The 27,926-nt window shown below is 31.1% G+C and overlaps 2 protein-coding genes across 2 annotated transcripts; one reads left to right on the top strand and one right to left on the bottom strand.

The window, feature by feature from the left end:
* The first annotated feature begins 114 nt into the window (after window positions 1-114).
* Window positions 115-9,126, top strand: LOC114125283 (uncharacterized). Its single transcript, XM_027988873.2, has 3 exons — window positions 115-642; window positions 4,902-7,043; window positions 8,673-9,126. Exons 1-3 carry the CDS (start codon window positions 174-176, stop codon window positions 8,750-8,752), a joined length of 2,691 nt encoding a protein of 896 aa, XP_027844674.2. The 5' UTR covers window positions 115-173; the 3' UTR covers window positions 8,753-9,126.
* Window positions 8,982-25,468, bottom strand: LOC114125280 (AT-rich interactive domain-containing protein 1B-like). Its single transcript, XM_027988871.2, has 13 exons — window positions 24,777-25,468; window positions 23,947-24,507; window positions 23,669-23,871; window positions 18,652-19,188; window positions 18,320-18,508; window positions 18,070-18,203; window positions 17,171-17,355; window positions 16,843-17,052; window positions 15,096-16,139; window positions 13,332-13,649; window positions 10,925-11,287; window positions 10,166-10,604; window positions 8,982-10,023 (listed from the first exon to the last, which is right to left on the bottom strand). Exons 1-13 carry the CDS (start codon window positions 24,856-24,858, stop codon window positions 9,648-9,650), a joined length of 4,641 nt encoding a protein of 1,546 aa, XP_027844672.2. The 5' UTR covers window positions 24,859-25,468; the 3' UTR covers window positions 8,982-9,647.
* Window positions 25,469-27,926: the final 2,458 nt, after the last annotated feature.

Genomic DNA, 27,926 nt, shown 5'->3' with positions numbered 1-27,926 from the left:
ATGGTTTTTCGATACCATGGTACGCAGCCGTGGTGGTGCTGTCGCCGCAGTTGTCGAGTCTACAGTAGTGCGTCGCAGTCTGCCGCTAACGCTCGCCCCTGCAGTGCCACCGCCACTAGCACCGACGCCGGACCGCTGCCGTCGCCCTTATAATAGTTGTGGTGGCAATAGCCATGACACGAGATTCGGCGGCGGTCGCCGCTCTAGACGACCGCCGCCGCCGCTGCCCTATATCGGCGGCATCCGACGTAGCGGACGACGCCTCGACACTGATGACGACCAACGGTATCGCTACGAGCGGTTCGAGTAGCAACGACGACGTCGGCGGCGCAGACGAAGGCGGCAGCCTCAAGTCATCGTCCGAAGTGTCGACGACCACCAGCTGCTGTGGCGGTAGCAGCAGCAGCAGCAGCAGAAGTGGTAGCGACGACGACGACTCTGCCACCGTTACCAGGCTGTCTACAACGATTGATGACGGCTGTTCTACGCCCGTCAAAACCCCGACAATGCCCCTGTCGTCGCCCAAACAAACGGGAGACGACAATAACGGTGATAGAGATTCTTCTAGCAGTACTCACAGTGATGAAGCGGCCGCGTCCACCACTCCAACGAGTATTGGAGGGCGTCTGACGTTCTATAAAGGTAACTCATATTACAATATATTTTCAAACACTTGTTGTCGGTGTCATTCTTAATTGAGAAAATCGATAGGCGTATTTTGTATATTTCATATTCGCTTAGTTTACATTAGATATGTATTAAAGAAAAAATATACACATAGTTATGTAGAAAAATAGAATCTAATGTTTTTAAACATTTATACATGCTTGGGTTTAGTAAGTTTAAGAGTAGGTGCATACAAAACACCTAAGTGCTTAGGTGACCATTTTTGTTATGAAATGTAAAATCATTTGAGTTTATATCATTATTAATCTTTCTACATAGTAAAAGTTCCATTTAAAACATTCAATATAAAATAGTTAGCATTTAAAGTTATTGCTTACTTAACCTACATACATTTATGATTATGATCGATAAATAACATTTTTATAAAATATTAGTATTTTCGATTTACCTATAAGTAGGTAACAATTATTTAATTGTATATCAGTAATCCAAACAATAATTGGTATTAAATTTGTTTCGTATAATTAGAAAAAAATTATAGATAATATACTCCTTCAAAGCATTTTTATTTTATTAAATTATTAATAACTACTGATAAAATGTTTAATCTCAATAATCCAACTGTGAAATAATCTGAAACATTTATTAATCTGCTGTTAATTTAATGCTAAGTGGATATAAAGTATTTAAAGAGCAGGTATTTAGATATGTAACTACATAAATAATATTGTACAAAATTATCATAATTAACATTTTCATGAACTTTGATATCCTATCAAATAATATCTACCTAATTTGTTTTTAATAACTTAATGACATTTTATCTACCTATTTCATGATATAAAAATATAACTTATATTTATTACATTATATGGACATCAAACATTTTTGGATACCAATTACACTTAATTAATTAAATAAAAACCAATTTGAATAATAAAATGGTATTTTTATGATTAATGGTATTATTTATATTATAATTTTTATTGTTATAATTGAATACAATTAAATATTTATTATACTTAAATTATCAATCAATTTACAAAAATTTTCAATAATTCTTGTTAAATAAGATTAATACATAACAATAAGGTCTTACAATGTTTTTATTACCTACCGACATTTTATTTATATACTTATATTATTGCAGAACGGATAGTGATTCAAGTATAGATAATTACAGATATAAACATACAATTCATAGTAATAATATAGGTATACCTAATCTAAGAAACAAAAAAAAAATATTTAAAAAAGAAAACATTAATACAATTATAATTAATATTCAAAAGCAGTCGGATCCTCATTGGCAATGCATATTATGCATATTATCCTAAATATAATTCAATTGTGGGAAAAGTTGATGGTACAAATTAGAATGTTAAATGGATAAGAGGAACGTGATTGAATGTTTGTCACCTTAAAATTTATTTGGCTTAATAATTATGGACAGTCAATAAGCCATCAATAAACTATCTTAAGAAAACTCAGTTATCATAAATACATCTATCTACTAGGGAAGGAGGCTCTAATTTATTAAGTATTGGCTCATAATCGTGAGATAAGCAAAGTATTGTTAAAAGTTTGGTACTTACTAAGTTTTTGGTTTTTAAAATGTCAGAAAATTCTTAGTATTTTAGTTGTCTTTTAGCCTGACTATTGAAATTGAAATTCATTCTGTCAATTAAACTGTAGTTTATTATTAGTTTTAGATTCTAAACGAAGTGATAAATGTATTGATTTTACAATGATGTGTGTTTTTTTTTTTTTTTTTGTTCTTTTTTGTGTCTATGTATAGCATAACTAGTCGAAATAATGCTTCAATTTCAAACTTCGGGGGTGGTTTCCAATGGCAAAGTAATATCCTTGGTGTATTATAGAGGTAAAAAGTAAAGATTTTCCAACAGTTTACAAAAAAAAAGAGAAAAAGAAAAACGACGGAAAACGGGAATTTTTATGCAAAATCAGTTTTCGACCAAATCGATTTTTTTATATGGTTGTAATTCAAAAATTAATCACTGAAAATACTTGACATTTTTATCAAATATTTATGTTAGTGTTATCTATATACAGTTGAATTTTTTTGAGTTTTTTAGACCACTGAAATTTTCGATTTTTATGAGAATTTTTTTTGAAGTGTCGATAAAAAAATTTTGGATGACAAAAAAAATTGAAAATTTAATACAAGGTTCCTTTTGAGTTGTTCTTATTGTAGCTAAAAAAAATTATAAGCGTTTATAGTTCAAATTTTTACGAAATCGCGAAAATTTACAAGTAATTTTGAAGTTAAATCATAAAAATGTTTGTGTTTATTGCTAAGGATTGAAAATATAACACTAAGTTTTCCATAAGTTTTCCTTCAAGTAGCTATAGAGAAAACTCAAAGCGTCATTATAGGGAAAATTTTAAGTGCATTTGAATTTTAAATTTTTACGAAATAGCGTAACAATAATAATTTATCCTTAAACGATTTTAAATATTTGTTATTATTCAAAAAGTATAAGTCGTAGATACTTAAAAATTTCACCAGTTATTTAAATTGGCATTTTCTTTAAATGATTTAATTTTCAAAATATTTTGACTTTTTTTGAGCTATTTATAGACAACTGAAATTTTTTCTGAAAAATTTTTTTTGAAGTGTGGATAAAATCTTTTGACCCAAACAAAATACTTGAGAATTTAATACAAAGTTCCTTATAAGTTATTCTCAAAGTGGTTAAAAAATTATAAGAATACATAGGCACAGTTTTTTTTTTTATTAGCATTTGAAGTTCAAATATTGACAAAAATTCGTCAAAATCATGAATATTTGCAAATTATTTTGTAGGTATAATTCATAAAAAATTTTGTAAAAGTAGCTAAGAGTGAAAAATTCAATACGAGATTTTCCATAAGTTTAGCTTATAATAATTATGAAGTAACTTAAATTTTAGTGTATTCAGGTCATTGAAACATAAACCACCTTTTTCATCAACCATTCGAAAAGATATCCTAGGCTAGCAAATCATCTTTGTTCAGAATCATTTTTTGTATACAATGATACCTATCATTGAATTCAAATTCAACACTCCTATAATATACAATAATGATCCATATGGCACATAATGTACAGCAGAGCGGTACCCACTTTCCCTTTTTTATTTTTAGTTCTTAAAAAGTTTATTTATATACTGAAAAACAAATAAAAATATACATATTATAATACAAATAATTATTATTATCAATATATTTTGAAAAAAAAGTGAATATATGTGTACTTAAAATAGTACAGCTATGTTTCTAACTTTAATTACTTGCTATAGTTTGTATAAAAGTTGAAATTTTTATTTTAATAATTTATATTACTTGTTATGTATATCGAAATCCTGTCTTAAAGATTTGTATGAACTATTAAAGAAATGTATTTAAATATATTTAGTGTACTTGCATTACACCTAATAATATATCATGCTATTAAATGATAAGCATAAATAATAAATGTCTTGTATAGATTTAAATGCAGCAAAAGAAAACCAGTATCTTATGTTAATATTTCGATTTTGGTTTTATTGAATAAAAACTATATTCTTAAGCAAAATGTAATATTAATAAAGGACAAAACATTTTAAACTTTTAAACATAAAAAATATAATATGTGTCTCAAATATTTTGAATAAAAATAGTCAGATAAATTAAAACTACCTATATTTTAGTTGATTATAAAGGTTACTTTCAACTTCAAATTGAAAGTGTATGGCCATATTTAATTACAATACAATTAATATCACATTATAAAAAAAATTGTATTAAAAAAAAAAAATTATTAAACATGCCAAAGCAATATCAATGGATAACATCTTCATTCACACCTACCCCTAACTACTATGTACACTCCACCTTTCTTATTGTAACTATATGTGGCAGATTTTTTATTCATCTAAAATAAAAATAATTACATGAATAAATATTTAAAATAAATCTACTAATTATAGTTGATTACAATTTACCTAGGTATTTTATATTAGTCATTAAATCCAAAAATGTTTACAGCCTACTAAAAACTATTTTCTAAAATTAGTTGCCTTTATTTTGGAAGTTTAATAAAAGAACCCGTGCTGTAAAATCTATAACTTCAAGGTTTTTGATATAAATTAAATTAATTATATTTGATAGATTTTAATGATAAATGTTATAATATTATTATAATATTTATAATATGTTATTATTATTGTTTTAATATTACATGAATTAAATATTTACATAAATATATAAACTTTTTGGTATAATTTTTACAGATGGCAAATTTATATTCCAATTAGCAGCCCATCATCAACAAAATGCATACAATACGTCTGCTATAACATCTCCATGTCGTTGGGTACCAGTTCCAACAGTGATACAGCAACATAAAAATAATGTCAAGTGTATAGGTGAGTGGTCACAAAATCAGCAAAATAAGACAATATGGCCTTACTTGGTTTCCAATACTGCCTCTGACAGTAAGTCACCTCAACCGATACAGCAATCGCAACCACAAACTGTAAGAATTGGTGAGCGGAAGCAACAATTTCAACACAGGACGACGCCCCCGCCATTTTCTCTCATTACCAGTACTGGTAATACAACTACACAATCTGGTGGAATTGTAGTTGCAACAACGACAAATATCGTGCGAAGACCTTCTAGAAAGTGTTCAACTACAATAGCAGCAGAAAATATTACCGATTTTCAACATCTACGCTGTCAACCATCCGCACAATCACGAGGTTTACCAAGACGCTCACAGCAACACCAACATCAGGCGTTCATGATGATTGCCACCGAAACAATAAAGGTTCAGAGGCGCTTATTATCATTGCCAAAAAAGCAAAGTCTCTGGTGTCAAAGAAAGAGAAAATCTGTGATTAAAAACTCCACGTTACAAGAACTTAAGCCCCCGAAAATAAATTTAGAATGTGTTGTTCGGAACCTGTGGTGTCGGCGACATACAACGGAATTATTGTTGCGCAGGCAACTCTCGATTAACAATAGTGGAGATACTGTTGCTGCTGCTATTTCTGCTGTCGTTGATGTCCCACCTATCGTTTCTCGTCACGTCACCGTTTCTTCAACAAGCGTTGTCGATTCCTCGTGTTCTAATACGGGAGGTAGCAAGAGGCGATCGATGGTTTCTCCATCGCCCACTACCGCTACCCAAATTCCCGTCACAGCTACTACAATAACCCTTAGTAATAAGAGTGGTAATAGTAGCCCTCACAAAAAATATAAATTGGGATACCAGCAGCCGCCAGAACAGATGCTACTACCGCAGCGACGGTTAGTAGTTGATAAAAATGTAAAAAAAGTTATTCCACAACCTCCGCCGCAAGCCATGTCCACCAACGATCACAGCATAACTGCGATATTGTCTGGTGGTGCGGCGGGAGCGAAACGCTCTAATGGTAGTGGTGCCATTTCAATGGTAATGGATCCAGAAAACTGTGTCATTACCACACCTACTTCTACTAGTACAATATTGTCACCACATAAAAATCTTAATACGCCATCACCTGCACCACTATCCTTATTGCGTACATTGCTCAAGAGTCCCAGTGGTGAAAGCGGTTCACCGCCCATAGCTGCTAGTACAAATGGTGTTGGATACAGGCATCATACGAATAGCAGCAGAAAAAGGTCATCAGTCGAATCATTACCGCCTATTAATGCAGCTTCCGTTAAAGTTGAAAATGGCCTAGGAACGCCATCGATGTCAATACCGTCAGTTGGTGCTAATGCAGCTGATAATGCTTCTGCCGTTCTAACTGCTCTTCATCAACTTCCAACTATTCACCATCCTGCTGCTGGACAATTAGCCGCGGCTGGTTACTTTAATGTGTTATACCATCAAGCCGCAATGGCTGCTGCTATGGCCTATCAAACCCACGCACAACTGCCACAACCGCTGTCAAAATCGCAACCACCGCCTTTATTGTCTTCACAATTTCCCACAACCAGTGGTGCCAATAGTACTTGGCAACGTCAAATGAATCGGCGGCCACCTCTTCTACATCCGCCAGAAGCAATTGTTGGAAGTGGAGTTACTAATGCCACTATCTCTTCATCTGCATCAACGGTTGTGGCACCTTACTCTTCACCTTTGATAGCTGCCACAGTCAATGGCAGTAATTTATTGCCACCTGCTACTCCGTCGCCGCCTCCTTCTTTAATGTTGCATCCTCATCCTGTTCACCCCCACCATTTATTGTTACACCATCAGCAACAGTATCAACTAGCGCCCACGGTACAACAACAACCATCACCGTTCCATCGACAACAGGGTAGTAATGTCAAAAAAAGAACTGGAGTGGCGATAGGTGCTACCGAGTATGGCGGTTATATAGAAGAAAATAACTCTGAAGTTGTAGCTACCCTAGATGAAGAGTCATCCTCTTCCACCGGTAAGTGTACCTATAATAATTAATTACTATTACTATGTACTTATGTTACAAGATAATGATTTATCATTGTGATAATAATGTCAGCGTAACTGTTACTTTTATTATTCTGTTAGTTAATTTACAATTTTATATTATATTTATTATAGTTGATGGTTAACTTTTTTTTTCTCGCCTATTAAAATACGATTGCTTAGTGATTGGTATCTATATGTTCAATGGTTATCAATAATTAAAAACTCGAGTCATCTGAACTAGTGAACAAAAGTTACTAAACTAAAGATTTTCCTAATGTTTGTCTACCAGCGTAATAACAGCATATAATTACTATTTTACATTTAGTTACCTGCCTTGTGCCTCAGTATTGTCTTACATATTAACCTTATATTCTACTTTTTCTGAATAATGTTATTTTTAATTATTGAATAAATTATTACACCTAATATCTAATAAACAAGTAATGACTAAATAATCACCCTTCGTTTAGTCAAAAGGCTCTTATGATTTTTTTTATAGCCATGTGAAAGTTACGCTCGAAAAATTGCACTGTCATATAAGCTATTTAATCTAATCTCATATATCTACCATTTGCCTAATTCAATAGCTGCTAAGTAAATAATGACATTTTCTTAAATAAATTTGGATACCTACTAAGATCGCCAATGCTATTTTAACCGATATATATATTTATCATCTCTATTTATTACATTTGCTTTCTGACATCTAAGTTAACCGTTTTATTAAAAACGGCAGTACCTCTTCGGGTCATCTAGTAAATATTTCTTAATAATAAAAAAGATTAAAAGAATCTAGTTATTTGCTTCTTTTTGCTATCCTTCTTGTAAATTATCCTCAAATTTAAAGTTAATCGATTTTATCATTGACCATTAAAATGTTAAAAAAACCCCATTAAAAAAGGCACTGGGATTAGTGAAATTAAGTATCAATTATTTTTTACGTTTTTGCCAACCCTAACCTGCTTATTTAACTTGAGCAAAAGCAATAATCACCTTATTTATATTAAACGAAAGTCTTTATTCTTAAAATCGAATGTATACGCAAGTATATGAGTACTTATTCCCTCTTACTTATATTCTCTTCTCAAAGTCTTGATGCCAACTTCATTCCTACACGCCTTAAGTTTTTAAATTTACCACTTCTTCGACCTCCCGTAATCATAATTATCCCCTTTTCGGGGATACTATGTATTTAAAAACCTTAAGGTATAGGTAATTTTATGGCCATTTATTTTGGCTTTTTTAAAATTAACTTTTTATCATCCTTATATATTTAAATTGTAATCTCTAGAGTCTAGATTAAATAAATAAATATTTTAGGCAAAATATAATAGTTTTATTTTCAAAATACATTGTCAGTTTGAAGTTGTTTAGATGCCACATAATTAATTATTGCAAATGTAATTATGATATATTTGGATTTTCTGAAACATGCCACAAACATCTTTATCTACAATTATTTAAAATTTATTAATTTTTATTTAATACTATAATTCTAAAAAGTAACACCTATGAAAAAAAATATTTTGCACAGATTATAATTAACCCTTTTGATTGTTATTTATAAATATTATTATAATTATATAGAAATATAATATTTTTGTTTTACTCCTAGATTGTATGCCGCTCAATCTATCCAAGGATTCTATAGCTGAAAACGTCAGTGGTACTAGTCCAACGGCAAGAGTCAGGTGACACTTGAGCGAAAATTACTACAATAGACTAGCTATTAGCATTAGACTGTTTGGCCGCTTCTTAAAGGCTAACTGAGTATACTATTTCATTATCGTGTCAAATACTATATGTACTGAATATGCGAAAATGTATGCATGAATATAAAAAAACAATATTATATTTTGTAAATATATATTCATACATACATAAATACATACATACATATATATTATGTAAAATGATAATAATATATATATATATATAATCGTTTATTCAAATGTCGCGTCTTATTGTTTTATTATTTTGTAAATAGACATAAAACAAAAAGAAAAGTCGCATGTGCGTGTAGTCATAAGAAAATTATTTGTTACAATAAAAAAAAACAATCAATTATACAGCAGTTGTTTTCATTTAAACCGCAACTATTATACTAATTAAGCTAAAAACTATGGCTGCTAAATTGCTAATGTCGTTTGTAAAAATATGACCTTAAAAACTATAATATTTTTCATTATTATTATTACAATATATAGTCAATATCGAAGTAATAATCATATTATGTATTTTAATTATAATAAAATACTCAGTGTAGCCGAAAAAATAAAAATAAAAATCACCTAATTAATTAAAAATGTTACAAGTATTATGTAATCAATAATAATAAAGTTCAATAATTATAGTGTGTGTAATAGTAAAATAGTAAAAAAAAAATAAAATAATAATAATAAAAATAATTTTAGCATATTTAGGTTTAACCTATAGAAAGGATTCGGATTAAAATTAATATGATTATTGTTAATGTATAAAAATAAAATAGTACGATGATGAAAAAAAAATTGAAATTCTAAATTATCGTCCAAACGGTTGGTGGGTTTTAGCCACCAACAGTGCCTAAGTCCATACAAAATCATGGTACTTAGTGATGACTACTACCGCTGCCACTGGAACGTGACGACATTGGAAGCGCACCACTAATACATGGCGCTACTATCGGTGTCGCCGACTGATTCGATATGGTGGACGGTTGTCTATTGTTACTGCTGGCGCCACCACCAGTGGTAGACATATCAAACGGTGCAGCTGATCCTATTGATGATGGATTTCCGGATGTACTACTGGTTTGTGGAGCCGGTGACCCTGTAGGCCCAGCTGTTCCTAATGGTGTTGCAGATGACGATGCAGCAGAGGACGGCATTGTGAATGATATACCAAGAAGTGCGGCGATCGGCTGCCATGGCTTGCGTGCCGACCGCCTCAGTTCCTTACCCGTCATCCTGGCTTTCCGCAAAGATCTATATACAATAAAATACTTAATAATGTTGTGCATTAACAAAATAAACATGATAAAAAGTGAATAATCAACCATTTAAAAATTAAAAATTAATCTAACGTTGGGACAATACCACTGGTCATAGGTCTTAATAGTTATCGTACCTAGACAATGAAGTACATCTATAATACAGGTCGTCTGGAGCATCCGTCCACGATATTACATGCTTTCTACCGGTTCGAGCCATTGATGGTGTTCTGTAATGATTATGCTGCTGATGCTGTTGTGACTGGTGGTGACCACCAGATTTACCACCACTTCCCGTGGCAGTCAATTGTAAAGGTCCTCCACTTGATGTACCACCTCGCTGTTGTTGCTGCTGTTGTTGATGCGCCACGATTGATGCCAGCATTCCATCCACAGCACCTCCACCAGCTCCACTGCCCCCTTGTGATGTTGATGAAGGTTGTTGATGCTGTTGACTAAGATGATGGTGACCAGTAGATTGCTGTTGTTGCTGCTGCTGTTGCGAGTGATGTTGTTGCCGATGCATACGTTTTGACGGTGGCCCAGCTTGAGGTTGTGGTTGCTGTTGAATAGTTGCTATACGGAAAAAAAAATCATTATTATATTAAGATCTGTACAAATAGTTTCCCTCCTAAATTTGAAACCTGTGTATATAATAATATTAATGGTGGTATTTAAATACTCAAAACTAAAAAATTAAAATTTCATATGGTTGCATTATCAATAGAGAAATCAGAATATTTAGATACATACATATTTTACTTTTTTTAATTCAATAGATACTTAATACATAAATTAAAACTAACTAATCGAATCCAACAGAAATCACAAAAATATCATCATTATGATTATAACACAGAGTAAAAAATTAGAACACTTAATGCAACGATGCTCACCACCATCTGTTTCATAAAGACGCCTTTTATTGCTGGATGACGAAGAGCCTTGTTGTAGTTGTTGTTGCTGTTGTTGTTGCTGCTGTTGGTAGAGAGCAGCAGCCGCAGCTGCTACATCAAACCCCGAAGCCGATTGATCATTTGATGAACCAGATGCCCCCGCAGAATTACCACTGCTAGCCGATCCCGGAGGACCCAAAGCTCCAAGTATTGCAGCTGCTGCAGCCGGGTTCAGTCCAACAGCTGCAGCTGCTGCTGCTGCCGCCGCAGCTGCCGATGGGTTATTCAATGCAGAAGCAGCAGCTGCTGCAGCCGCAGCAGCTTCCTGTTTATTTGGCACTCGTTCATATAGCAAACTTCCATCTACAATAACGCAACAGCGTATATTATTAAAATGGAGTTATAATTATGTACATTGCTTAAATTATTTTTTTAAATAAAATGTCTTCTAACTATATAAAATACTACAATAAACTGAATTACAGTGGTCATTGCTACATAATATATATATATGCTGATGTGTCATTAGTTTTTTTCCATTATGACGATATAACACAGACATTGAGTGCATTCTAGTTGAACACTTGGTACACTTCTAACATTAATGAGCTTTCATGGTATGTTCCACTTGGCACATATAGGCACTCACGCTACAACAGTGATGTCATCAGATCTGAACTCTACGTCATCACTCCACCCTCACAAATGCTCAATTGAAATAGGTAGTGCAGCATAGGCAATAATTATATTTTATCAGTTAGCGGACCATGTTTCACTTGAAGCGTAAGCAAAGCCAATGTATGCATCTATTTGGTAGTGGAAAAGTTCATAAGAATGACTTGAATGTGAGCACTAAAGCATGTATGCATCCAACCAGAACACACCCTTATCCAAAAAATGTTGTGGTTGGAAATCATATAACCATAAAATTGCAGTTATACTTAGTAAAATTGTTGACAATAATATACAACTATTTAATCTTGTTTACTTAATATATATACATATACTAAACAGATAATATGTAATAATAATATAGAATTATTTTATATTAAATCATATACAGTTAAAAGGTATGCTTATATTGTATTAAACATTGAAAACATTGAGGTTATACTATAAAGTAATTTGTTTTTAAATGATACCAAGTTATTGGATGTAAATATTAACAATTGTATAAATTCTTGTTAGTTTCTCAAAATTTTTAAAACATCAATCACATTTATTAATTCAGGGACGGAAGCAGAAGATAATAAAATTAGTTGCCTAAAATAATGGTTTTAAATTTAAATAGCTAATGAATATTATCAGTTAATAAATTTTTTTTAGATTAGATTTAATAGGTAAAATTCTTAAATATTCTAAAAATACATTAAATGTTGACAGCAACATATTAAATAGTACTTTATTAAGAATTCTAAGACTTATTTAATTTCTTAATCTAGTCTACTCATTTTAAAGCCAACGAAAATAATAAAAGAAACTTACTAAATTAGGTAAACAAGTTATACTTTTTAAGATTATAATTTTTAACAACTATTTCTATAATTATGATTAGTATTAGTTATAGTATAACCTTTAATTCACTTAAAATATCAAAAAAAAACAAACATTGTTGACAAAAAAACCAAAAATATAAAGTTAAAAATTATTATATTAATATAATTATCTAAAAACCAGTTAAATTACGATAAAAATATGAAATTAACTTGATACAATTTATGGTGGCCCAACATTTATACCTAAGTATGACATTTTTAATTAAGTTAATATTATAATTAAGGTAACAATAAAAATTAATTTAAAAATAAAATATATCCCGGTCACCCTGGTGTACATTAAAATATTCTCTAAATGTGACTACAGACTTTTTTTAAATAATAAGTGTATCATTTTTTGTATTACTAATTGTATACAAATATAATACCTTAGGAGATCCAGAAATAAAAATGAAAAATTTAAATCGATAAAATTAATCTTAATTCAACTAATTAGACATCCTAAACTTTAGTTGGAATCATCTGTATAAGTTAATATTAGAATGAAAACAAATGTAACAATTGTATATTATATTATTATTTCTATCAATAAATATTTTATGTTGTGTATTTTTATTTTTATTATCTTACATTTTAAGAAGGAAATAATTTATGATTTTGATCATTCATTGATAGTATTTGAAATTGTTTCAAAATGATTATTAGCCATTCCTTTACTTTTATTTAAATGAGTCAACTTAAGCTTACCCTACTTGAAATACCCAATAAGCGTTAATAGATTGATTTCAATTTTAATCTATTACAATTCAAAAAAATTGAAACATCAATATTTTTTTCAAAATGCTATACAATACATAATATGTATATTATTGTCAACTAATAAATTATAGACTTCGGGAGTTAACACTGACCCGGTGCCTTAGGTGGCTTAGGAAATGCGACACGTCCACCCGTTGATGATCTTGAAGAATGTTTGCCATGTTTTGATGAAGATGAAACATGATGATGTGAAGACTGATGCTGGTGTTGCTGAGATGGCAGAGACAACCAATCTGGCACAGCTATATCAGCAGCGGTTGCTGAATTCATTCCACCACGACCTCTCCTTGCAGCTATTAATGCATTAGCTACTCGAGTAACTCCTGGTCGCCGGGCATGTGCTTTGACTGCAGCAGCCCTCAAGTACGCTCTAAGTTCATGGACTGGAGCATGTTGCATTGATAGCATGCCTGAAAGATGACATACTTAAAATTACACATACATATTCTAATGTGCATAAGTATATAGCTATTTAAATCTAAAATATAGTTTATATTTTAAAAGTAAAATATGACAATATGTTGTGGAATAGGCCAAAAGATTGATAGGACATATGAGATCTATAAAACCTTTATGGTATCATATATTTTAACATTTTAACATAAAAATAGACCAAAGTTGAAAAATAAAATAGAGGAAAGTAGCTAGTAGCCACTTTGCATACAGTAGGAATCTTAGTAAACCTCATCATTGAGGAGTAAGACACTGTAATAAATGTGTTAAATTTTAACTCAATGAAAAATCATTGCATGAAGAAAAGATTCTAAGTAAAAACAACCAGTTGGTAAGTCTAAATTACCAAGTACATTTTATGTTACAATAATTAAATTATTTATTTTACTATTAATACAGCAAATTGAATCAATTTTTGCTGAAAATGTTTTATTAGAACATGTCATTATATTATAATATTATATGTTTATATTAATTTTAATGATAAATGTTTAAATATTCACAAATAATACTTCTAAATTACAACAAAATAGCTAAAATTGTTATTCTTAGTTCAAATATTTAGTAAAGTTCAAATTTTAACTTAAAATGTGTATAAAAAAAAACTTGTGTTTATAAATCTTAGTATTTTTCAGTTACAATATGAGCTACATATAAAAACCCTTTCATTAAATTTTCAATCTTTAGCTATAAATATTAAACATTTTATAAATTTAAAAAAAAATAAATATATTTGCAGTATAGTAATATTAACAAAATTTGAACTTCAAATACTTATAAATAAAAATTGTACCTATGTATTTTTAATAAATTTATATGTCTATGAAAAAAATGTATAAGGAATTTTATATTAAATCTTCAACCATGTTAACTAAGCAAAAATAATTTTTCCACGTTCATATGAAAAAAAACTAAAAAATCAAAATCAATTTTGTCAAATACTTGCTTAAAAAATCCTGTTATTCTTTAAATTTATTTTCCTAACTAAAGTAGTCAATATTATTAAATAAATGAGTTACTATGCAATTAAGATAGGCCTTAAAAGTTTTTACCTTACCCATTGAAGTCACTTTATACTAATACTTCTAATCCTGGGGGACGCAGCACTAGGGGGCCTTGAAATATTTATTTCATTTAAAATATTTTCGATTATTTAGTTATTTTCTTTACATTTTGATAATTTATTTCTGTGAAATAGTGCATATAAATTTAGTATATCATTAAGAAAAAAATAATTAATGATTTTGTTTGAGAGGGGGCCTTGACAGATTTACATTAAATTTAGGGGGCCCTATAACAAAAAAGGTGGAGAAGCACTGCTCTACACTATCAATAAATAGGTAAAGTTAGGTAAGATAAATGACACAAAACAACACTCGATAAATAATACAATATATACTCACATTCGTGTTTGTAAGTATGTGCTGTTTGTGGAACGCATACAAATGGTCTTCGAGCTACATTCCTAGGACGAGCTAAGCATCCAGGTTGTACCATAGCTGAAGCAATGGGGGATAACACCGCCCCACTAGACGAAGCTTTTTTCTGGTGATGTTGTTGCTGTAATAGTGCAGCAGCTGCTTGTTGCGCAGCTCGGCGCCTACTAGCTTTTGCCAACGATGTGCATCTTAAATAAAATGCTGTTCTTGTCTTCATAACCGGCCTCCCAGTGGCAGTAGCTACTCCTCCTGTTCCAATAACTGCATTTGTTGTTATGCCTCCAGAACTTGTAGATAGGTTGTTGGGCTGCTGTTGCGGTGAAGATGATGATGCAATAAGATTTATTACTTGACTAGCAGAGCCACTATTGATGGAGTGTTGAATTGAATTGCTACTGTTCAAGTTTAAAGGTCCTCCAGAATTGTGGTGGAGAAGTCCTGCACCGGAAACGGCTTGTTGCTGTGGTGGTTGTGGTGATAGTTTTCCACTTCCTCCACCATCAAGACCAGCACTACCAGAAGATCTACCACTACCACCAATCGAGGAAATGATAGCACTAGGACTACTGCTGCTGTTGGAATTTAATCCAATGCCATGTGCTGTACTATAATGACGTAGCAGTTGAGACTTGCTCTTAAATAGAGCTGCTTGGCACCCTATAATAGTGCACCTATGAGCAGTCGTTGATGATCCAGACGAGTTAATATGTGGTTGGTGTAGTAATAAACCACCACCACCTGGTGAAGATGCTGACGATTGGTGTTGTTGCTGATGTTGTTGTTGCTGTTGTTGATGGTGAAGCTGTTGATGGTGATGGTGTGGTAATTGATGATGATAATTGCTATGATGACTACTTCCACTACCACCGAGGTGCATAAGATGATGGTGATGATGGGGTGGGGTTGACATAGTGGGTCCGTGTGATGAAGATCTTCCGCCACCAGCTGATACATTCAGGTTCATTGCTGCTGCTACAGAACTAGATGACGCATTTGAATGTGGTCGATCTGTTTACAAACATTACAAACAAATATTGATTTAAATATAATTAACTATTGTGTGTTAGTATTTTATAAAAATAAGATGTTTGTAATTTCTTTTATTGACTAATCACAAAAACATTCACGTATTATTATAATACAAAAAAAAATTGCAAACTTTCACAGAAGATAATAATTATAAAGGGCAAAGTCAAGACAAAAACCATAAAATGTAATTGATTTCAAATTAAAATTTAAAATGAGGCCTCTGAAGTGGTTTTCATATCGAGTAAGCGATTCACCGAAAGATGGAAAAATTAACAAAAACAATGTACCTAAATATTTTGAATAAGAAAATTCAGCATCACTCATTTTGACCTCAACTATGCAAGGGCCATCATTGAGCCGCAAATTAAACCTGAGAATTATAAATTAATAATATTTTTATATTAATACACACGATCTTAATATCTTGTAATTACAACCACGTTAAAGGATTTATTTAGTATTGAAAATGTATCTGACATGCAATCATAATACACATATATGTTATAGTAAATCTAAGCAAATAATGTTATTCACCACTAGATTTAAAATATGTAAAAATACATAAATAGAATAAGTTAAGTATTAATACTTGTCAAGTACTTTTTAGAGTTTTAATTTTCTATTCCTAGGTTACTACTACAAAGACGTTTTCAAGCATAATTAGATATATCATTAATATTACCTTCGTCTCCCGACATGCTTCCTCCTCTTGCTGATGCAATAACTTTTTTATCGGAAGTAGCAGTTCTAGGTCCTCCATATTTTTTCCAATGAGTCCAGCACTCGTGACATAATGTAGAAGATAGCCCTCCGTTTTGTTGATGATAAGATATTGAGGTTGTTCCAGTTGTGGCTCCTATAGTGTTTGGATACCATTGTTGTGAAGATACAGCTAAATTCAATTATATAAATTAGACAATAATTAATACATGATGATATATATTAAGATTATATAACATATTTATATATATATATATACGAAAATGTTTTTTATAAAATTATTTTCTCACCATCACATAGATCACACAATCCAGGTTGTAATGGTCCCTCCCCTGCTAATCCACCGCTACCATTTTTAGGAGAATACAGCTCCATAGCTCCTGAATTACCATTTACAAGCTGTTGTTGCTGCTGTGAAGATTTTATTGTTACACCTGATGTTATAGCTTGCTGCTTTCCACCACTTGTTCCATTACTATTTACAAGAAAAATTTTTAAAATTTAACTATTGTTTTAAAAACATACTAATGGCACAGTAAACAAAATATCACAAATTGAAAATACTTTTATCTAGCTTAAAAATTAAAATATCAAAAAAAAAATCAACACCACAACCCTGATAATTGTTCTAACCTTTAATTTTGCTAATAGTTAAATTATCACTTTTATTAAAGTTAACAAGTAACAACATATAATGTGTTTTACTGAACGCAAATTTGCTATGATGAACATATGTAAAATAAAGACAATATAACCAAGTGTAGCAACCTCTTATCACATTGAAATTTATATACCAATGATACTAATATCCAATACTATGTAAAAGCTCGATACAGCATACTATACCCTATAGTGTGTTTTACAACAACTGCAACTCGACGCTAATGCGCCTCGTGGTGTTTTTTCATCAGGGTTTCTAAAACCAGGGTGTAATAATCCGCAGAAAATTTAAAATTGATAATGAATATTTTATACTTTTTCAAATTATACATTTATTAAATAAGATATCATATTTTATGTTACACGTAATTATTTTTAAATAACTTAAAACTATAAAAATATGTATTTATTTTCTATCCTAGATTGAGAACGCCTGGTTTGAGACAAAACCATCACGAGTCGCAGTTGTTGTGAAACGCACTATAGGCTAAATGTAAACTTAGTATTATATTTTACAACAAATACTCACTAAGAAGGTATATACACTTGTTTCAACTTGGATTCTTGTTCTACAGCCTTAACACGCTTCTGTTGCACATACCTATCTGTGGTCTTCCACATATAATAGTACTCCACTATGTTTTTGTGTGTTTTCCAGGGAAGCTGTAACACCATGTGCATATAAATTTATGATTATTGATATCCAAATAACAAATAATCAGTACATATTAAAAGCAATATCTACTGAAATTAAACTAGAGAATGTAAGAAATACTAACAAAATCATGACGTATATCACCAAAGTCTTTTCCATACTTCTCCAACGCTTCCTCGAACAAATTCGCTTCAGAAGCTGACCATTCTTCCATTTCATCACGGCACAATACAGGACCCGTACTAGGCACTAAGGAACAGGTAGCAGTACCCAGATCATAACCATGCCTATGCAATGTGTCCATGGCATGAAACTGTTGTTTAAATAAAAAAATTCATAAAGAATTAATATTGTTAATAAATAATAGAACACTAACCAAATATCATACAAATCAAGTTAAGACACATAAAATATAACTAATTACCATTAAACAATTTTGAGATATAAAAAACTCACCAATGTAATGTCACGTGATGCAGCAGCAGCTGACATATGCAATGAAGGCTGTTTCACTGAGCTGGTGCAATCTAAGGCACGAGCAAATGTACCTAGCGATCGAGACACTACCAAAAACTGATCTATTTGTCTATCAGTCAAACGATTCCACTGTGGCCTACATGTCCATATCAAAGTTTCAAGTTCAGAATCACTTTCCATTGCCATTGCTGTTACTGTTCCTATTGTTGTCACTGTAGTCATTGCAGTAGAGGATTTTGCATCGACATCTTTATCATCCTCATCCTCATCGTCTTGACTGCATTCCGTCGCCATTGGCTCTTCTCCATCACCATCAGTAATATTTTCTTCTTTTACTATATCTCCTTTTGCCGATGTTGTAGTTACATCTTTTACATTTAAATCGCTACTACCACGATTAAATAGTGCTTTTGGCGGCACCTCAGCCTGATATTTATGGCCAACACGAATTTCCCCCTTATCAGCCAACAATGTCTTCTGGACAGGATCAAATACCAGACAATAGAAGAATGTGTCCTGTTGGTTATAAAAATTAATTTCATTATTAAACTAGAAAATATGCAAAATTGTTTGTAAAAATAATTAATACAAAGATAGTAGTGAATAATTCCATTCTCAAACTTTGTAAAACAATTAACATTCAATCAATATTATACACATAATGTGTACCTTATTTGTTTCGACAAAAAATTAATGGATAATGGTATTTTATAAAATTGGAGTATTATACTGCCCTGCTAAGCAAAAGTGCCGTAACTCGAAAAAAAAAAAAAATTAGATAGATACGGCATCTGATCGGTAAACACATTTTACACATTCTCTGTAGAAAAAATACCCCCAAAATCACATTAAATAGGCTACAAACACATAAAACGTTATTTAGAAACGCCGTAAGTAACGAAGAAAATTAGAACTACTAAGTAAGAACGCCGTATCATACATTTACTAAGCATAAACGCCGTAAATATTTTGATAGATACGGCATTTTTGCTTAATATTTCTATGTTCTACCCAAGTTATAGTATCTACTAACCAAGATATAATATCTATCATAATAAATATAAAATTATTTACGGCCATTAGTTCAAGTAATTATATCTATAGACAATTATAATTATTAAGCAATAATGCCGTAAAATTGACTTACGGCGTTTTTATTTAGTAAATAGTGGTATATTTACGGCTTATGGCTCTAAGTAATAACATCAAAATAACTTTTATTCATGTAACATATGGATAAAAGTTTTATTTTATTATTTCATTGCATTCCTCGTCAAAAAAACTATAAAGGTGAATATGTATTATACTAAATTAATTGGGATAACAAATAATAAAGTTATAATAAAATTAAAAAAACAAACATTCATTTTTCTCAAAAATAAGAAATTGAGTTTTACGGCACTTTTGCTTAGCAGGGCAGTATAGTACTATGTTTTTTAAGATTAATAATAACTAATTATCACATAATTAATGGTAAACAAAGATTATTTCATTTTATAGTTTAATACAGTTGATATAAAAGTTTTTAAAAGTTAAATATCAAAAATCTATGGCTAAAATGTGTACAATTAATTATTATTAATGTTATTACTTATTACGTAAATACATTACACATACAGATTATTTCTACATGGCTAATTTGGTATGTCTCATATCAAGTAGTATTTATGTTCGTTTAATAATAATTTTAAAATCTATGCAATTTCAGGTTTTCAATAAAAATTTTATTTTCATACCACTGAGAATACATATATTTTATTTTTTAACTTTTGTTACTGTTTCATAATAATACTATAGGTATTAAAAATATTATTTTACCAAGGATACACTAAATCAGAGTATCCCAACTTGGGGGGCATGTAATTATTGCCGTGGAGGTGCAAGCAGTCATTACAAAGTAAAATTTTATTTATTTTTATTTTTTTATTATTATTTTATTAAACAAAAAAAAAAATCATCAGCTACAAGGCCAATAGTTAGAGTATTACATTATTATTATTATTTTAATTTTTAATAGTTTGCATTTTGTGTAAAACTTTAAATTAAGTTGTACAGTTTAGTTTCCTTTAAGAAGTAGACTATATTAATATTGGATTGGAGGTCTGGATGTAGAGCACAATAAAAACTTAATTATATTTATTTTACAATCTAGGGAAAAAATGAAAAATAATTATAGGAAGGGGGCACGAGAATTTTGAGAACCTACAAAGGGGTTTATGATAAAAAAAAAAAAGGTTGGGAACCACTGCATTAAATAATATCCCTAAAATGTAGTATTTAATTATGTAATTTCATATGTGCACCAACTGTTTATTATTTGATAAATTATAAACAATTAATATGCATAATTAACAATAATAATTATTAACTACATTTTTAACTATACCTATCCATCTTTTAATTTTTATGATTATCAGCTTATAAAAATATATTACGAAATAACTTGAATCTGAACAAATGTTTTTAATTAATTGAACATTTTACTATTTAATTATATGATATATTTGTATAAATATTTTACAAAACTATAAATTCTTAGAGTATAGGATAATTATAAAGTTGATGAGCTATTAATGTACTAAATTTAATTACTATTAAATTTTATACAATCAATATATTTTTCATTATTTAACATGCCATGTAAATGTATAAGTTCAAAATTATTGTTTTTATTAAATAATGAATATATAGTTTTTATTAATTCAAAAAAATAGATATATATTATTATTGCACAAAAAAAAAAAAATAGAGGAATGAGACTTAATTTTACTCTAACGAGACAGCTTTTATTGTTAGTAAATTATCCAATTATGTAAACAGCATAGAGAAAGAATAATTGAGACCGCCTACAAGTTTTCAAGTGATTGGGTATGTAATGGCCTACGGATAATAGTTAAAAATTAACTAGTATTTTAGTATTATTTATTACAATAGATAGTTAAACATAATTTGACATTAAGTGCCTTTATTAGGTAATGGGTTGGCAGAATTGAATAATAACAGACTATAGCTTTGAAAAATGTTAAATTTGCTATTGTATTTATTTATTTATGTATTAATGTTATCATTTTATTAATTAATGAAAACCCAATATTGAATAATTTTTATATAATTTATTAAACTATTTCAAAATTAAGTATAATAGGTTTATTTTGGTTTAAAATCATGAGCAACAAATTTTCAAGGCTGAGCAAGTTAACTATTTTTTTTAACTCGTTAAGTTAAGTTAATTTGAAAAAATGTAAGTTAAGTTTTAAGTTAGTTGGAAAAAATAAGTAACTTAACTTAGTTAAAAATAAGTTACTTTTTTTTCATATAAAACTTATAATTACACCATTTACACTTCATGTCTAAGATTTACAAATAACATAATATTATTATAATATAGGTAGATCTTTATATCTTAAAAAAAAATGTATTTTGCTTTAGGAACTTATAAATTATGAAATCCAACAAAATAATTAAATTAGTAAATAGTAAATACAATAGGTCACTCCCTCACTCCGAACAAAATTATTCTTATCATTTCCATGAATGAATTTAAATATAACAAACCACAAATTTTAATTAAAACTGACAGTTTACAAACGTATAATATGGGATATTGGGTTTGGATAATATATGTTTTTCTTTTCTAAATAATAATTACTCGCATAGCACTAATCTTATATATAGAGTTTAGAGTTCTAGACATACTATATTCTGTGAATAAGAAATAATATAAAATATTATTCTTTATTTCTCATAAGTTGTTTAGTAAATTTTGACATTTTGTAAGTTCCATTAACTATTAGCATTGTTTAAATATACAGTTACTATAATATTATAGAATATTTAATCAATAATATAGGTATCTACTTGCATTTAAATAAGTTATTTTAAAATTTAGACTTAGTACAGAACAGTTCGACAGTCTATAATATTTAGAATATTCGATACCTATATAATAATATATAGCAGAATAATTTATATTTAACATAACAATTATTGTTATTGTTATTTTTTTTTTTATTATTACCACAAAATGCAATAATAAATTATTGAAGTTCGTACAAAGACAAAAATAACTTAATGCGTTAAGTGAGATGTTACTTTAAAAAAGTAATTCGTTAAGATAGAAGTTACTTTTCAAAAAAAAAGTTAGTTAAAAGTAACTTAACTTTAACTTTTTAACTTGTTAATGCTCAGCCTTGCAAATTTGTATACTTTGAATTTTTAATGCAATATACAACCATAAAAGGTTTTAAACTCACATCAACAAAGCGTCAAAGCACATCAAACATAATCATTTAAAATTTTAATGATAAGCATTAATACTCATCTAGCTACCAGTACCCTCCACTACTTTATTGGTGTAATAAACTACTAATTGTAAAATGATACCTACAAAAACCGTTTACCCACTGATTATTGATTAATAATAAATTAACAATATTAATAACAATGATGACTGATGATCATAGTAGTTTAGTATTTTATAATATTGTTATAAGTATATATATATTATTTTTACATCATCCCATAAAACTTCTAATAAGTCGTGTAGCATATTAATTAACTGCCCCTATTCCTCTTTTAATAGTTGGTTTTGGGTTTTAATTCTGTACTTAGTATTGACATGTCTCCATGTATACCCAATTGTTTGTGTGCCCTTTGTAGGATCAACAAAAAACTTGGAATGATAACGGTTTCATAATAATAATCTATATATTTTAAGGAACTATATGCTTGCCATTCATCTGAATAAATAATTGTTCCTAGTTCTATGTTATGTTATATAATTGGTAATCAAGTTGCCTTATCTTTTTTTGTTATTTATCAAGATTTATCATAATTACTCAAATGTACTTTACCGCAATAAAATGAAAAAAAAAATAAAAATAACTACAATAGATAGCATACCTATGCGTACCTATGCATTTAAATTTAGTTAGAACTTAATTAATATAATTTGAATAATATGCAAGCAAACACAAGAGTTGTATTCAGTTCTTACCTCTCTTTCTAAATAACTATCCAATGACTCAGTCTCATTGTACAATGTTACTGTACACTTTCCACGTATATGTGTTGCTGCTAATGTTTCCACTTGCCTACTTAAGAACAATTCACGTTGTTTAAGCTGTTCACCACGCCACCAGTCATGTTGTGGTTGTGTGCCCTGTGTAGTCTTATCTTCATCTTTAACAACATCTGAAGCTATTACAAATAATAATTAATGTTTATACACAGTACTTAAATTCCTACAATGCACAAAATATTGAATATATTTACATTTGTCATTGGTCTCAATCTCATCACCATCTCCACTTTTGACAGCAGCGGATACGGAAGAATTAGTTTCCACGTCTTCAGACATCTCAACATCCTGCTGTTGTTGCGATTCCTCTTTTACACTTTCATTAATTTCAGATGTTTCTGTTTTACTGGCAGACTGTTCATCGTTCTGCTGCTCTTTTTTCACCATTGGTAGAGCACCACTAGTATCTTGTTCTTTCTTATCCGTACTAGCGTCTTTATCACTGGCTGAGGATGATTTGATGGCGGACGACTGTTTACCAGCTCCTTTAACAGTGCTATTTCCACCGGGAGATAATGATAAAGTCAATGATAGTTGCTGCTGCTGCTGATGCTGTTGGTGTTTGTCAGCCAGTGCGACAAGTTGAGCTGGGAGATCTCGTCTCCTGTAGAAACACATGACTTTGGCTTCAACGTTACCACCCGCAGTTTTATTGAGCTCTTCGATTCTACGTATTTGGAAAGGCTGCTGTTGTTGATGATGCATGGACTGTTGCTGCTGCTGTTGCTGCTGCTGGGCCTCAAAGTACACATAATCTGTAACAAAATAAGAGTTGATACAAAATACACACACACACACACGAGTATCATCTATACGGTTTGCACCGCGATACGATCACAACCAATGTTTTATGTTTATGAATCGCAGCGGTACCTATCTATAAGAGAGCAAAATAATTTATGAAAAAATGTAGTCAAGTAAATCGCGCGTCGTAAACGACAATTCGTGACGGAAAGTACGACCGAACAGTGAACGCGACGGCATAAACCGTACAGGTAGACAGGCAAACTCGACCGAAACTCACCTCCGACGCGGTACATGTTGCTGCCGCCGGCACTAGTGCTGTTGCTGTTGCTGTTGTTGCTGCCACTGTTGATGGCCGCCATGAGCGCGGCGAGGATCGGGTGGACGCCGCGACCCAAGAGGAATTAATTCGACCGTTCGTCGGTGCGCGCGAGAGATCGCTTTTCGTCCCGGACCGGGGATCTGCAGACACAGGTGTTGCCGTCGGCTGGGTCTCGATCGTCGAGAAGAACACGTACAGGGGGCCGCACCAAGCCGTGGACGCCGCTTAGGGCATCTTATTCGTCGCGTATCGCGAACCGCCGCCGCCGCCGCCGCCGGCCGGTAAAATGTTCGGAGCGTTCGGACGGTAGTACCGGAGTGCGAGTGCCGCTGATCGAGCGGGGCTGTTCGGACTGTCGCGTCGGACAACGAACGCACGAATAACGGACGCGATCGTAAACAAACAAACGGCGACGACCAAACAAACACGGTACGTACGACGTCGGTGTTGTTATCCTTTGCACACACACACACACACACAAGCACACGCACACACGCACGCACGCTTACGGGCAAGAGCGCACACACACGCGCGCACGCACGCACACGCACACAAGCGCAAACGCACACGCACACAAGCGCAAACGCACACGCACACAAGCGCGGACGGACGGTCGCCAACACACACGGGCGCACGAACACACGGCACAACACGCTGCTGTTTTGCGGTTTACGACGCGAGTGCGCGACGGCGGCGCGGCGTAGCGTTTGTTGTCATAATTTATTATTTTGTAATAATCGTCGTGTAATCACTATTAGCGCGGCCGCGGCGGCGTCACCTCCACGCGGCGTCCCACGGCCGCCGAAATGGAGGCAACCGCCGGCGAAGCTCCGCGGTACGTACTATATTATGCAATGGGACGCGCGGACGCGGGTAATGTTATACGGGTTAGCGTCGTACCGGATCGAAAGCACTACGATCTGCGACAAACGATTTGAAAATTACTAAATATTAATTACAGCAACGATACCTATATTGAACGAGTTGCTGATCTGACGAAGGGGTTAGGAGCAGCTGTTATTCACTTTGTGCGCGCGATTATAATAATATTATTCACGAGTCGAAATGACTAGAATAATATTAGTGTTTTAAAAATATCGATTTCCAGTTATTTACATTTTTGACGATGTATTTTTAAAACTGTTTCGAACGATCGTCGTAAAGCGTAAAATGAATAATTATATTATTGTAACGCAACGGTAACCGACTCAAGGGTGATGGCCCACTCGTGGGCCGCGATTAGCGCGTAGTACCTACTGAGCTGTGAACCGTGATATTAACATTATTACTAACGTAAATGTTTATAATAATATTGTTATGTACATAGGTAAAAATATTTAATCAATATTAAGTATATACGTAAGTAGGTGTGCTATTAGAAGGCCTCAAAGATTTTTTCACAAAATTTATGGTCCACACAACTACAGAGTCTATAGAACCGCTTATACGCTACAATATTAAATGTAAGTATAAGTATTTAAAGTTTAGATATAAGTGGAGGGTACGTAGGTAGGTATTAAATATATACCTAGTAAGTATACTATACTATACCTTTTTTTTTTACGGTTGGAATCGACGACGCCGTGGGGACCGCTTGCGCATTACTTCCACGGCGCCGCCGTACTATACCTATCTCGCAAAATACCTACCTATATTTTATCCACTTCTAACCACTTATCTATTTATAATTATTAATATTATTTAAATCTATTTAGAAGTTGGGACTGCATACGAAATTGTATTTAGTATTTAAAAAAATTGTCAAATAATCGTAGTTGTAAACGTAGAAATAAATTTAAAAATTCTTAATAATGAATCGCATAATATTTTCCCATAATCCCATATATGGGTATTTTGGTTTTTATGATTTTTATGAAAACACGCATTTTTTGAAAAATTGATATTCTTACGATGTAATGTACATGGACCGAAATGTACATCATTGTGTTTTCAAACAAAAAAAAAAAACAAATTCCATAACAATAATATTACCTAAATTATCAATATTATTGTATACCTAATACCTATGTATTATCATATTTGCCCCATATAAAAATTGTATATAGAATTATATCGGTTCCAGATTTCCATCGATGATGAAATTTATAATAACTTCTACATTTTTATGGCAATTATTTTCAGTCTTTATAAATTTATCTAGGGGCAGGTGTAGAGTCGTATCTTTGTATAGCTTTACAAAATCCATACAAAATATTTTAATTTAACAAAAATAAACAAAAATAAATAAAATATAGTTACTTTCATAATTTTTCAGATCTGAAACTAACAAAATAATTAATTAAATTATCATGAAAAACCAAAAATTACCATATTAACTAAATGTTTTATGTTTAAAGGTGCTACTTAATACTTATTGAACACTCTCTTTTATTTTTCTACTTAAAAAATGTTTATTTATAAAGATTATATGAAAATAAAACAAATCATTAAGTACTTATTTTTATATTTAAGACAATTATAAAAAATTAAGATAATGCATAATAATTAGTAGGACAAAAAAGAGCTTTGATTTATTTAATTACACGGTGTAACTTATACCACTGTAATTAATACTAAAAAATGTGTTATTTTATTTTTATGGTGATTAGATATTATAAGTTATTTTAGTGCATTAAACTCATTAAAGTCCGTTTTTTATTTATAACGAATAAATCGTAACGGGACATTTCAAATAGATTACTCCAACTCCAGTTAAACCAATAAACATTAGGTATAGTATAAAATTTGTAGAATAAACAATTAAAATAGAATAATTACTTTCAGATATTTATTAAGCTATTAAGATTAACTACCTATTGCAATATATATTTTAATTATAAGTACCACACAACTGTGGACTATAAAATATGTAAAATGTATACTAGGTATGTGCCAATATGCATATTACATGTGATATAATATATTATGCGTATAATCATTGGTTTTAAACACTATAGTAATTATTATTAATTGTCTAATACAAATAATTAGGTAGGTATACAATTCCTCAGCTAGAAGTGATGTTTAATTATCTTTTAAATTAAATTAAATGATTGTTTTAATCTACATATAAGGTCAAATCATTTTAACAGCATAAATAAATCATTT

Source organism: Aphis gossypii, chromosome X (assembly GCF_020184175.1).
Source record: "Aphis gossypii isolate Hap1 chromosome X, ASM2018417v2, whole genome shotgun sequence".
Classification (NCBI taxonomy): Eukaryota; Metazoa; Arthropoda; class Insecta; order Hemiptera; family Aphididae; genus Aphis; species Aphis gossypii.
The sequence above is the reverse complement of the archived record's forward strand: the minus strand, read 5'-3'. Positions and strand labels throughout refer to the sequence as shown.